The sequence below is a fragment of the Diceros bicornis genome, chromosome 23 (assembly GCF_020826845.1).
Source record: "Diceros bicornis minor isolate mBicDic1 chromosome 23, mDicBic1.mat.cur, whole genome shotgun sequence".
NCBI lineage: Eukaryota > Metazoa > Chordata > Mammalia > Perissodactyla > Rhinocerotidae > Diceros > Diceros bicornis.
The window spans coordinates 2,329,780-2,344,197 of NC_080762.1; the positions used below are offsets into that span (position 1 = coordinate 2,329,780).

At 41.3% G+C, this 14,418-nt stretch overlaps 1 protein-coding gene across 2 annotated transcripts in view; it reads right to left on the reverse strand.

Moving 5' to 3' along the window:
* PDE7B (phosphodiesterase 7B) overlaps positions 1–14,418 on the reverse strand; it is a 299,260-nt gene that overhangs the window by 4,912 nt on the left and 279,930 nt on the right. For both annotated transcript variants that reach the window (XM_058566216.1, XM_058566217.1), the window contains 3 exons: positions 9,054–9,198; positions 7,068–7,164; positions 2,579–2,659 (listed from right to left, as the gene is read on the reverse strand). In XM_058566216.1, the coding sequence (XP_058422199.1) occupies positions 2,579–2,659; positions 7,068–7,164; positions 9,054–9,198 (323 nt within the window). The remainder of the gene's footprint in view (positions 1–2,578; positions 2,660–7,067; positions 7,165–9,053; positions 9,199–14,418) is intronic.

Below are 14,418 nucleotides of genomic sequence, written 5' to 3' on the forward strand. Positions count from 1 at the left end.
AATTATACTGTTCTGAAGTTTAAGGTGTGAATACTTATCAAATTTACCTTGAACATAAAAAAAAATTACAAATCCAATATTTTAAAATCCAATACTTAAAAATCAACTCCTTTTCTTCCTGAAGTGACTCTGGAATTGCACCTCCACATTTCTGCTGGTCAGATGTAAAGACCTCTTAGAGTAGACAGGAAAGCCATTTTAAAGTCTGAATAGACACGCTGAAGCTATTTCAAGCGAAGGACAGCTTCTGCACAATCAGTTTGGGAACCTGTCCCACTGGTGCCATTGAGTTGTGCCAACCTCTCTCTGCCCCTTGAGGATGGACTGACTCAACCTGGATATTGTCGTCCTGGAGGGGTGGGTGGGGTGGGGCCAAATGGTGGCCTCGGAGCAAACAGGGTTGAATGAAAGCCACTCTCTCCTCATCCTTCTGTCGATTTCACCAATTAGATATCATTTGATTTATATCTTCTTCTTTAAAATGAGGAGTTTGATGGCGAGAGGGAGGGACGGGGGCAGGGGAGATAGTAAGTCCCCGTTCCACTTGGGTAAATATGAATCACCAGACAGAAAACCAGGTCTAAACCAGAGACGGCACTCAGGCATTCTCCCCGTGGACTGGGACAGGAAAAAGAGGGAGGATGCTTTCAGTCCCAGGGGAGTGAGGACAGAGGAAATAGCTGCATTACTTAGGAACTCCCCAGAAAAATCCTTGTCCAGGAAGCTAAAGCTGCAGCTCCCATTAGATTCCATTTAACTATTCGGATTTTTCCAATTTTAATTGTAAAAACAACGTAACAATACGAGCTAGGCCTGTACACCACACCTCCAGGCCGCGAACCTGGAGCTGGGAGACGACGAGCAGAGACGGGAAAGATCTGTACACTAAGGGTTGTGTGAGAATCACCGTCACTTTCTCCTTGTTATTGGTGCACCTGTGTAGCAACCACAAGATTTTCCTATGCATGCATCCCCATACCAGTGTAAAAACAGGTATCTATGGTAACCACATTTTCCTGAGCTGAAAATCAGGACATATGATCTGACAAAATAAGTGTGTTCTCATGACAACAACAGGACAGAAGCTCTGAAATCAGGTCTGTCTTGCAAATCCAGGTTGTGTGCTTACAACGTGAATGCTTTTCTGTGGAGGTTCACAATGTCTCTGACAGCTGGTGGGCAAATTGCTTTCTAGCTGGAGCTTAACACGCTGGTTCCCGGAGTTAGGATTTTGGTCAGAGTCTATTCCCTTCATATCACCTCTGCAGAGCCTCCTGATCCTGATCCAGAGAGGCCGAGGCAGCATTTCTGTTATATTGCTCCCCTCCCCCACCCCCCAGCAATTCTGTAGCTTCATCTGCTCTGGATTCTTCCTGGGTCCTATTTTTTATAACACCTTCCCCTCTTCCCTTTTTCAGGTGGAGGAATCAGTTTAATTGTAAAAACAACATAACAATATTAAGGACAATTTGAAAAAAAATGGACAACCCATAATCTCATAATTCCAACGTACCTATTTTAATATGTCTATATTCCACTCAAATCTTTGTAGCTAGATTAATTTTGTCCGTTTTTCCTCAGGGTGACTTTATGACTCTTTTGTGGATTAGGTTTGACCCTTGGTGATTGTAAGCATATCATTCTAACTTGCTCTGGTTTCCTTAATTTTTGGCTGACCTTTTCGGGGGCCCCCTTCCTCCCCGGCCTTGCGGAGGTCTTCAGCACTGTGAACGCATTAAGCTGCCTGAGGTCTGTGGGAACTGATGAGAAACGTGAACTGGGGCATGTCAGGGCCATAGCTTAGTAAGTAAGTAAGTAAGAGGTGAAGTTCTGTGTTTGGTTTTAATTGGAGGGAACTGCAAGGAAAAAAAAGACTTGCTTTAAATCTAGATGGAAATGGTAGAGTGTTTTAACGAGCAATAGAAGTTCTTCCCGCACCAGAAATATTCCCCCACTAAAGTGCCTAAAATTTCCACAGTTTGATGTGCTTAACGATCTTAGGCATGACTTCACTAAAGCGATAATTACTTCATACGCCTTTAGCAGTTTACTGCATGGACGCTTGAGAGTGTGGTCCCGAGAGAATGAGAACTAGGGGCACGGGGGCCCAGGCCACAAGGCCCAGCACGGCTGGTGGGCACGGCCCGGGGTCTGAGCCCTTGGGATTGTGTGTTGGGCATGAAGGGTAGTGACTCACACTGGAAGGATCCTAAAGGCAGATTCTGCCGACTTCCCACCCTTCAGTCCCAAAGAATGTGAGCTAACTTGCTCTTCAGCAGTGAATAGTTGATTCTTATGACTTCCCTTCTCTCTACCTGGTTTGATTCCATTCTGAACTACGAAGTTAATACAGGTTAGTTAAGGGTCTGAAACAAAGCCTTTGCCCTATTTGTCACAGTTTCTCAGTGGTAATTACCCAGTGGATTAGTCATGATCAGAGTGTTTATCTGGACTCAGCCATTCACAGGGGCATTGATTAAATGTCCAGTTTGGATCTTTTAAAAGCTGTGTGTGTGTAGCTGTGTGTGGCAGAGGTGCCAAAACTATTCATTTAAAGTTAAAATCGAATTCAACTCACCAATTTGTATACTAGGGATTGAATCTTTCTGTTGATTACAGAGAGGACTGATTTCCAGTTCAAATTTCTGTTCAAGGTCACCTAAGAAGAAAGGAGAAACACACTGGTCATCTGGAACTTATAAAAATACATGTTGAAAGTTTTAACGACCTGGTTCGAAGAAGCTGTGCTGGGAATTACTGCCCCTGCCTTGCTATCATTGGGAATCTTTTGGCACTGACTTGCTCTAGTAGCTTCCATGAAAATTCAAAGCATCAGAGTGTCAACTTTACAATAGGTTCCTTGTAAATAGGTGTGCACTGGGACTAGGATGAAGTTTTGAAGAAAATCTATAAAAACAAGAGCTCAGCTAATGGGCAACTTCCTAACATGAAATGGAGGTTCTGGCTTTAAGTTATAGGTTAAGAAAACAGATTTTATGCTTTTCTGGTCCTTTCACTCTGCTGGACCCTAGTCTGGTTTCACCTGAACCACCAGGGATAATAGGTTGGGTAGGAAATGGAGAAAGGGACGAGAAGATCCCATCTGAGAGCATCTCAGGCTGTGGCTGCACAATTAGTCAGAAATGAGGGTCTGCTGTCCTTCATTCTGATGCCTTAGAATTTTACCTAATGTAACGGAAGGTTAAAAAAAGCATAGAGGTCAGGGGCTGGCCCTGTGGTGTAGTGGTTAAGTTTGTGTGCTCCATTTCAGCAGCCTGGAGTTTGTGGGTTTGGATCCTGGGCGTGGACCTACACACTGCTCGTCAAGCCATGCTGTGGTGGCGTCCCACATACAAAATAGAGGAAGACTGGCATGGATGTTAGCTCAGGGCCAATCTTCCTCAAGCAAAAAGAGGAAGATTGGCAACAGATCTTAGCTCAGGGCCAATCTCTACCCAGCCTGCCAAAAAAAGTATAGAGGTCAGAATGACATATATATTTTTTTTGGTAAGGAAGATTAGCAAAGCTTTACCAAAATACTTTATCAATTCTACCTGAGGGCAAAAAATTTTGGATAATTTTTGTGTTGGGGAAAAACAATCTGGCTAATCAGCAGAGACGCTGGTCCCCAGAGGCATTAGCTGGGTTCACAGTTGTGCATGCATTCCTCTAAACTAGAGGAGATACAAATACAACATTTACATCGTGCTTACTGTGTGCAGGCAGTGTTCTAAGCATTTTACCTAAGTTAATTAATCTAATCCTCATAACAGCTTCACTATAATCCTCAGATGAGAGAATTGAGATGAACAGGAGGGAAGTATGTTGACCCAAGATCACACTGCTAGTAGAGCAGGGAGCCTGCCTTCCAACCTAGGAAGTCTGCTCTGGAGTGTCTACAGTGAGAACCTTGGGGCCGTCACATTTCCCTAATTTTCTCTAAGACTGTAGCCACAGCTCCCATGGTGCCCTGGTGATTCTCAAGACTGATGGGAGGAAATCACTCCAGCTTCACCTGAGGAGTACAGGGAAGCTGGATGATAATCGTGTTCTGAGGGCAGGGCATAACGCCATTTAATACTAAAATGAATTCTCCTATAGCTGGCTCTACTCCTCACCTCCACAGTTCTGTTACAGTCATCTTTCCAGTCATGCTTGATGCTTTGGAAGAGTCGTCTTTGATTTCTCCCTTCCCCTCTCCCTCCATATCAAATCCTGCTTATTGCTCTCTTGAAATACCTTTTTTCCCCACTTTCACTCTGCCTGACTCTAGTCTGGTTTCTTAATAACTCATTCTTAGTTTTTGCTTCTTAGCTAGTTTTCTTCAGTATTTCTTTCACTTCAATTTTGTATGTTGCCCTAATTGCATCTTCTAAGATGACTCCCATTGTCATGTTCTCTGCTATAGCCTGGTGTACAGGGGCCTCCACAAACCCTCTCATCCTAACCTTCTTGGGGACCAAGCTGGTCTCAAGGCAGGGCCGTGGTCCCCACCTCAGTGCCTCTGTCCATTTCCATTCCTGTCTAGACCAGCGGTGTCCAACAGGACCGTCTGCAGTGATGGAAATGTTCTCTGCACTGTCCACTATAGCAGCCCCTTGAAATATGATCAGGAAAACTGAGGAACTAAATTTAAGATTTAATTTAATTAAATAAATTTAAATTTAACTAGCCGCAGTGTCTTGCAGCTGTCCTACTGGAAATTGTGCGTCCGCCAGTGCCAGCTCGGATTCTACCTTCCTCAGCACTAGATCTTCTCCTACGACCTCCAGCTGGAGTGGCCTTCCAATTAGATGATTCCTTCATTCACTTAGTCAACATATATTTATAAAGCACTGTACATTGCAGACACTTTGTTAATCAACGTAGAGAATACAAGGAGGAAAACTGCTCAGTTTCCCTCCTCTAGGAACTTTACTGATTAGCATTTTAAAGTTATGAAACATTAACTATACTTCTCTGTATCCTTCATGACATCCCCGGGCTTTGGACACAGGAAAATCACAGTTCTGCTGAGGATTAGACAAAGCTGGAAGCAGACGTTCAATAAAAACTCTGGGAACCTTGGTTTATTGAGAAGATACCAAACTGTAGTTACAATAGGACAGAAATTCTACTTCCTTAAGGCATTGAGGGGAGGGGGGTGAATGATGTTTAGAATCCTAACCTCTGTTCTGAGAATTTAACACTGTTTTCCTAATTCATAGGATCCCATCTTCCTTTTCCCCTGTGTTCTTAACCGTGACTTTAGGGGTTTTCCTTTGCTCAATATCACAAATCATTAAAGATATTGTGGCTGGGACTATTAGCAGTCTGTGGAAGACCAAATCCTAAACTGAAACCCAGAATAAGATTAATCAAAATCATACAAAAGTCATGCTTATAGAATTTTTGAAAAAATTAATTCAGTATGGAGGACAGGCAGTTTGGATGCACAGAGAGTCTGATCTTCTCCTCTTAAATGGGCCAAACTTCTGCTAGACTGTAATGCTACTAAATAAAAAGGACCTGACACGAACTCTCTATTCTCCTTCTTCTGCCAGGAGACATGCCAGAGCAAAGTGCATGGAAGCTCACCTTTAGTGATCCGAGTCACAAATGTTCTAGATTGTTCCAGCTTACAGTACTGCACATGTGTATATTATTAGGACAACAACCAGTTTTCACAAAGAGGTACTGATGTACCTTTCTTGGTTGATCCCATTTCCTCCAATTAGTTAATTTTAACTCACCAACCCTGTGGGCCTCATGATCCGCCCAGGTGACATGGTCCCTGCCCCAAGTAGCTCGTAATCTAGATGAGGTGCAAGATAAGCACATGAAAGTGTTAAACTGAAGTCTGTGCCAACAGCAGAACGTGGCTGAGTCGAAACCAAGAGGGACAGAGTAGGGTCTTCTCTGTGTCCGTGGTTTACTTTCTCAGGATGGAGATCCTGGCCCTGCTCTCACTGTGCTGGGTCAATCTTTTCTCTGTCACACAGTACAGTATTTATCTCATCTAATCTAAAACCTCCCTGCTCCAGTTTCATAATAGTTCATTTCGCGTTTTCCTTGGTGGAGATTTTACATCATGGGCAACTGGGACTGGTCTCTTGATCTCTAACCACTCACTCTCTCTTGAAGGGAGATTGCAGGGCTGTGGGAGCCACACCAGCTCCTTTACCGCGAGGGAAAGAGATGGTGAGCAGAGCCTTCCGGCCCCACATGAACCCACTCATTCTGCTTTGTCTCCTGTCTCTGGGACCATCTCGATGTCACTGCCACATCTTTCCATGGAGGCCTCTCCCAAAGGCTCACTGTTGCTGTGCGACCTCCCCACGGAGCTGGTATGTGAGACACTTCAGGCCTTATTTGTTCTCAGCCTCTCAAACCTGATCCTGTCGCTAACGTCGGGGCACTGTTGTGCCTGAGCCAACATCCTGAGCCCCGAAACCCGGCTGAAGAGGCGAGGATGCATGTGAAGGCTGGCATCCCTCCCAGCGTCAGGCTCTTGCTGCTGAGTCGTTGCCTTATTTCCAAACGAGGTTGATCTCTTAAAAATTACACACTACCTTGGGGCCATGGGTCTTTTCACTGTATATATTTGAGAAGGTGAACTCAATTTTTGGCTACCTGTGCTCTATTTCATTATTAACTTTATTTAAGAAAGCGAGGGGAAGGGAGGAGTCTATATCCTTCTGTCAAGAGTGGAAAACATCGACCCCAAACGGCATTTAGCCTTGAGGCTGCGCTCACCTCATTAAAATGAAGGTCAGTGTAAGAACCAAACTGTCCCTCACATTCTTATATCCACAGAGGAAAGCCATTAAAAAAAATGCATATATTCCACTTTTGCTCATTTTTATTGCACCTCATGACTACCTATTTCTGTAGTAAGTCAATGCTATTACTTTTTAAATTATTTCCAGATAAGTGTTGGTGGTTTGCAAGAGAGTTAAAGAGGAAGGTAAGGACAATCAGAGTCGAGGAAAGAACAAACGTCATGATAGATTAGCCATCTCCTGCTTTATTAGGATAAACATCCGAGAGGAGAGGGGCCCTGGAAACGCCACCGTCGCATCACTAACCTTGCCTGTAGAATTCCTCACAGACTCTTTCGCTCCACTGCTTGCTCATCTCCCAGACTCGACACGGATTGCAGATGTCAGCACACTTCAAGGCAATCTGAGAAACGACAGGGCAGGAGAGGTGGTCAGCAGCGGATAGCACCCCAGACCCAGGGGCGGTGGGACCCGCCAGCCCGCCTCATGCTGCCAGGCCCGCATTTACAGAGGGCCTCTTCAGGAAACAGCACTTATTCACCACCACACAAAACCTTCATTCAGAACTCACTTTATAGCAGGGAGAGGGAGAGAAGAGTCACCGTCCAAGGACACGGAGCTTCCTGGAGGAGACTTGGGGTGGGCAGGCCAAGGAAAGCTGCGGCCTGGCTCCTGCTGCTGCCCCGCCCCTCGTGGGGCCCCAGCCAGGCTCAGATGAGATCATTTGGACTGATTCCCACACCGGCCACACTGACCGACCCCACACATCACTTAAATGCTGTGTGTTGTGTTTACGTGCCCGTGTCCGTGTGTAAGCAAGCTCAGGGTGCCAGCCCGGGAGCTCAGTTGTGTCAAACCGAGGAGTGTTTGTTTGCAGAGCTAAATCAAAGCTTGCCTCACACTGCTCTGGATCTGGGATGCCGGCTTTTGTCAGCAATGCTGACCGTAGGAGGTTGAGCTCGAATTCCCAGAAAAGTAGATGCTCTGCCTTAACCACCAGCTGCCAAGAGGCGGCTGCCCGGATGGGCCCCTAGTGGTGTGTCCTGCCCATCAGCAGGGTCTGTCTGTGTTGACCCAGTTCTTGGATCAGAGAAATGCTAACAGTGCTTGGGTCTGGGAGAGCCTGGATCCTACTCAGGTGCAAATTTGGTTGTTGATTTCCAGGTGAATGGGGGCATGGGTACATGTTGGAGTCAGTCGGGGGCAGAAGTCCCCTCCAGGTTCTGCCTTGTAGGGGTTCATCTGTGTCTGCAAGCTTTGCTTTTGAAATGCAAGTATTCAGGCCAATCTTTCAGCTACTCAGGACTTGGTTTGCGTCGCTAAAATCAGATACCTGGCTAATCTTTGTGGCACTCAGGGACTAGAAGTCTAGTTTGGGAAGAAAGAGGAAGGAGAGAGAGTTCTAGGCCTGGAAGGGGGGTATTTCCTTGGAAGGATGGAGCACTTTGGACACTACAGAGAGCAAAAAAAGACTGTACAGTTCAGTCTCCCGTGCACAGCTCTATCTCCCCGGTTAGAGTTGGTCTATCCTGATGAGTCCAGGGTCCATCCTTTCAGTCTTTTTCACCAAAAGGAAAGAAGGAAGACAGGAGAAAATGGAAGATCAAGGAAAAAACTCTGGTTTGGATACTAGGTCAGATTTCTACTTCCGAGGTCCACTCCTCTTGTTCTCATGTCACACATGGCTTCTCGCCATGGAATAAAGCAGAAAGGGTTGGGCTTGATACGATTCAATTCTTTCAATTAAACTTAAAATAATTTATTTATTGGTGCCTAAAAATGGGAAGACTAGGTAAACATGTTTGAGCCTCAGATAAAAATGAGCTTAAGTAGTAAAAGGAAGTAAAGCAGGGTTTGATTAAATAGGTTTTAGGTAAAGGAAGGCTACTTGTTTTTCAACTTTTGTTTGTACTATAGTTAACATAGTATATACTTTTGTGTTATAGAAACAACTTTCTAAATCGCACAGGTACCACAGTGGTCACTTTTACATCAAGCCACAAAGTGGGGTAGATCCTTGCCATCTGCCACTGCCCAGCAGGACCACTCTGTGGTGAAGCAGTTACCAAACAAGGAAAAGGAGATGTTATCAACTCACTAACGTGAAACTCGGATTTTGTTTGCTTGGAAACCACTTAAAAATTTCATGTGTCTCAAAGCTTTTCATAAAGTAGGTCACTGCTCTAACTTACACCGTGGGAGACGCTCCTTCTCAAAAGTGCTAAAACTATTGATCGTGTCCCTCAGTGTCTTCACCCAGCAAGGATAATGGCTTTTGCTGTTGCTGTTTACCTGGAGCATAAAGTGCCTGTCGTGTCCATCCTCCAGTCTTAAATCTTTATTGTGGAGGTGAGTTCTCAGTCGGGTCAGAAACTCGTTCTGCCTGTTGATGTCTGTTGCCAAGATCAGGGAGCCCAGCTGCTGTTCGATATCCTGTCTGCATCCACAAGAACGACAGAGAACACAAACACAAAGCAAATCCCTTGGAGAGGGGTGATTGATTCTGTCACCCTCGGGTGGCTGGAGTCACATTTCTGCCCTTGATTCTGTTTATTACACAGAGTCCCTCACAGCCCAAGAGGGATTTTCTCGCTCACCATCACTCCCGTCCGTGGACAGGAGGTTTGCCAAAACAGCAGAGAGTGATTGAAACCTTGGGCGAACAAAGTGGTGGGAGTTTATACATTCCCATGGTTCCAATGGGTGGCAAAATTGAAAGCCAACTAGAAAGGTATGCTTTAAGGAGGACACAGAATGACTCACAGAATCATGGGTTGTGCTTTAAGAAAAAAGTTCAACCAGCTCAAACATTATGATTTGCACAGGGAGAGAAAAGGACAGAATAATAGTAATAACAATGAAGACACTATTGTGACTGATACTGTGGAATGGAAAGATCCATCAGTGGAACAAAGCAAACAGGCCGGAAAGGGATATTGGAACTTAAAAAAGAATAATAGTTGATTAAGGCACCACTAAAAACCAGTGGGCAAGCAATATATTAGTCAACAAATGGTAGAGGGAAAATGGGGTATTTTGGAAAAATAAAGCAAATTAGAGTTTTATCTGACATATAGAAATTCATCAATGGAAGGAAAATTCATAATTATTTCTAAAATTCACCTTTAGCAGTGAAATGTACTTAAGTAGAGTGCGTAGAGCGTACATATACAGTTTAATGAATAAATATAAAATAAACATCTTATAATCCCCACCCAGGTGAGGAACATTGCCTGTCAGTACCCCAGAAGGCTCCATTGTGTCTCTCGTCACATCCCTCTTCTCCCAACCCCTAAGTAATCACTCTCTTGATCTTTGTTTCAATAATTTCCTTGCTACTTATAATAATTTTATCACCTATGTGTGGAGGTTTAGATAATATAGTTTAATTTTAACTGCTCTTGAACTTCAGGTTACATGGTAAGTATTTGTTTATGGTTTGCTTCTTTAGCTTAACATTATATTTTTGAAAGTCATCCATGTTGATGTGTGAGCTGTAGTTCATCCATTTTCATTATTATATCATATCCCATTGTAGGAATATACCGCAACGTATTTATCCACTCTGCTTGTAACGGTTACTTGAATTGTTTCTAGTTTTTGACTACTATGAAAAAATGCCACCGTAAACACTCTTATGTACAGTTACATGTGTGCAAAGTTTCTCTAGGGTCTATATCCAGGAATAAAATTATTAGATCACAAAGTATGTTCATCTTCAATTTCCTAGATATTGTCAATTATTTCCAAAACAATTGTATAAATTTATACTCTAAGCAGTAACAGATGAAATTCTCATTGCTTTACATTCTTACTTTTTATATTTTTTGCCCACCTGAGGGGTATGTCATGCAACTCATTGTGGTTTTAATATGAATTTCCTTGAGTACTAATGAGATTGGACATATTTTCGTGTATTTATTGGCCATTTGTAGTTCCTCTTTTGTGAAGTTTCTTTTTTTTAAAAAAAAATATTTAGTATTCTCTTTTCTTTTTTGGGAAGATAGGCCCTGTGCTAACATCTGTCGCCAATCTTCCTCTTTTTCTTTTTTCTCCCCAAAGCCCCAGCAGGTAGTTGTGTAGCATAATTGTAGAGTTCTAGCTCCTCTATATGGGACGCCACCTCAGCATGGCTTGATGAGCAGCAAGTCCACGCCCAGGATCCGAACCAGCAAACCCTGGGCCTCTGAAGTGGAACACCTGAACTTAACCACTATGCCACTGGGCTGGCCCCGTAAAGTTTCTATTCTAGTGTTTATCTATTATTTTATTGGGTCATCTCTCTTTTGCTTATTAATTCTAAGAGTTTTTATATATTTTCAATAATAGACCTTTGTCAGTTATGTGTTGCAAATATCTTCTACTCTGTGGCCTGTCTTTCCACTTTCTTTATGTCTTTTGATGAAAGGAAGTCTTAATTTTTAATATAGCTTAATCTATAAATCTTTTTATTTGTGGTGAATTTTTTTCATCTAAGAAATCCTTCCCACCTCTGATGAAAATATTCCCCTACATTATATTCTAAAAGCTGTATAGTTTCACCATTTGCATTTTGGTTTCTAAGCCATATATAAATTTAATCCACTTTTGAACATTAGAAATAATCACAGAAAATAGGTGATTCACAAAAGAAATACAAAATGCCTCTAAAATATGAAATGATATTAAATAATCTTAGTATAACAAAAAGCAAATTAAAATAGCTGGGTGATACTATTTCCTCATTTTTATTGGCAAAGATTAAAAGTAACCACTAAATAATTTGCTAAATTAATTAATGATTGTGATACCTAATGCTGTTGATGGTATGGGGAAATTGTCCCCCTTAATCTCTGTTAGTGAGAGTGTAAATTAGTATGATGTTTCTTGAGGGTGATTTAGGAATTAACATTAAAAGCATTTAATGAATATAAATAATTTGACCAACAGTTCATCTACAAATTTATATGAACATGTTAGTAAAGATGTAATTAGTAAAGATATATGTTATAAGGATGTTTATCCTATTGTTTATGATAATGAAACATTTTGGGGAGGAAAAAATCACGAGAATTCATAAATAGGAGATTGCTTAAATAAATCATGTTTCATGCACACTTGCAATTATTAAATATGATAATGTTTAGCTGTATTTATTGACATGGAAAAATATCATGTTTTATTGCTATATTAAAAAGTAGGATACAAAATATGAAAGGCCTGATCTTTATGGTCATAGCAAAGAATTTGGAAAGATATAAAGTGGGATTATGGATGATTTTCACTTTCTTTTTTATAATCTTCAATATTACATAAATTCTTTAAAAATATGTATATTAAATTTATAACCAGAAAATATAACTATTTTAAGTTAGGTGAAATGTTTCATGAATCAAATTAAAAGGCAAACTAAAAATATCAAATAATATTTACAACATAAAACAAATGGTTGCTGTAATTAAAATACAAAGGCTTCTTAAAAATGAATAACAACATTGATAGGAAAAGACCAAACACAAAAATATGTTCCTTAAAGAAATAACAATGGCCAGTAAATATATGAAAAATTTTCAATCTCAGTTGTAATCAATGAATCTCTCTCTCTCTCTCTACATATATATGTGTATATATGTCAAATTTGCAAATATTTTAAAAAGATAATAGAGATAAAACTCCATTTTGGTGATGGTACACTGGTAGATTTTCTCATAACCCACCAACGGGAATACAGGTAGATGCAGATTTTTGGAAAAGCAATTTGATAATATACAGCAAGAACCTTAAAAATTCAAACCTTTCTGATCAATAATTTCTACCCACAAATATTTTCTGAGAAAATAGAATATCGGAGTTTGGGATAAAAGCATATTTTTAAGAATGCTTGTTAAGCATTATTTATAATGACAAAAATTGGGAAACCATCTAAATTTCAAACAATAGGCAGTAGTTAATGCATTTTGGTACAATAATGCCTTATAGCCATTAAAATAATTTTATTTTAGTAGCAGGTTAATGATATGGAAGACCTTCACAGTAAGTGAAAAATATCAAGACATAAATCATACAAAATAAGCTCCCCCATTTTGTTAAAATATGGTTGTATTGAAAAAAGAATAAAAGGAAATATATCAGCCAGTTGACATTAACTAGCCCTAGAACGCAGCATTACCAGTGATTTTAGTTTTCAGCATACCAAGTTGAATCATATGAAAATGCTGCTGTTCTACTGTTTTGGACCCTCAAAAACAGAAATTTCATGTGGTTCAAATGAATAAATACTTTTCTAAATTTTCCTTAGTTTGTACAGTTAACCTGTCTTCCTTTAAAATAAGAACCATGATTTTAAAGCATTTACATGAGGATGGAAGGAATAATCATGATGATTATGATGATAACTTTCATTATAAAGTCCTTTCACATATATTATTGTGCAACAATTATTCTTCTAGCAAAAGCACTTTATAACACTGCATCTCACAAAGACATAAAAAACATGCTGTTTGTATTTGGAATCCGTAGGATGGGTAGGAGTATCTTAGGAATTGAGAACTAATGGAGCAACCAGCAGGATTACGGTGGGCATCACAAGGGCCAGGCTGGTCTGGTTCCTCCTTCATTTCTTCTCTCCTGTCCTCCCTCTCCTTCCTTCCTTCTCCTTCTTTCTTTCTTTAGCTGTCTCTGCTACTCACCTTCTCTTTTCTTCTTCTTCTTACTTGATTTCTTGCTCTAGTTTTTAGTTCTTTTTGCATTTAATTCTATCTTTGCAATTTATTGTTCTAGTGAAAGGCATGAGTTTTTATTCCACGCATGAGGATTGGTTTTATTTAGTTCCAAGGGGTAAAAAGTTATCAGAACTGAAGTTCCTCCTGCAATTTCCACATTCTTCTGGGTGCTAGGAAACAGCACAAGATAGGATCAGAGGGCCAGGAATAAACCTACGAGCCCAGAGCATACTGCTTGTTCTACGGAGAAACACCTTCTTGACCTTCAGTTATGTGCCCTCCAATAAGAAGGAGACAGCTTTCTATTTACATATTCTCTCCTAGTTACCTCAGCTTCTGTGCATTTTAATTAAACAGATCAGAATTAGTGTTGGTGTTGGAAGACCCTACAGCAGCTAAGCTGGGGCCATGTGGAAAAGGAGGCCACGGTCTTGGATTTAGTAGCATGCAGTCTAACTATCCGGGCTAACAAACAGGGGGCCAGGAAACTAGTATTTCCCCTCCTATTTAAAATGCAAGAGACATAGGTAAATTAACGGTGAAAAAATTGCCAGGGACAATTCAATTACTTAACAAAAGACATTTTAGAAAAGAATTTTTGACTTCTACTCTTGCCAAGACTGGCAATTATAAAACACGCTTTATTGAACTCGTCTTAAATCTAACTTGAGAACTCCTGTGTTCCTTCTTGATAAATATTTATATTTGGATCTACACCGGAGGACAATCTTGCTAACGAAAAAGACAGGACTTGGCAAAGCAGAGCGCTGATGCTGGGGTGTGAAAGCTGAGAGCTGTGTTGCCCCTCTTCCTGACGTCAGGTCACGGACGGTCCAAAGCCCTTTCAGAGCCCCAGAGAAAGCCTGGTTTCTGGGCTGCAGTAACTGACACTGAATCTCCTCTGATAGACAAGCGAGTGCAGGCAGGAGGCACAGTCGGCTGGCTCCCCGCCATTA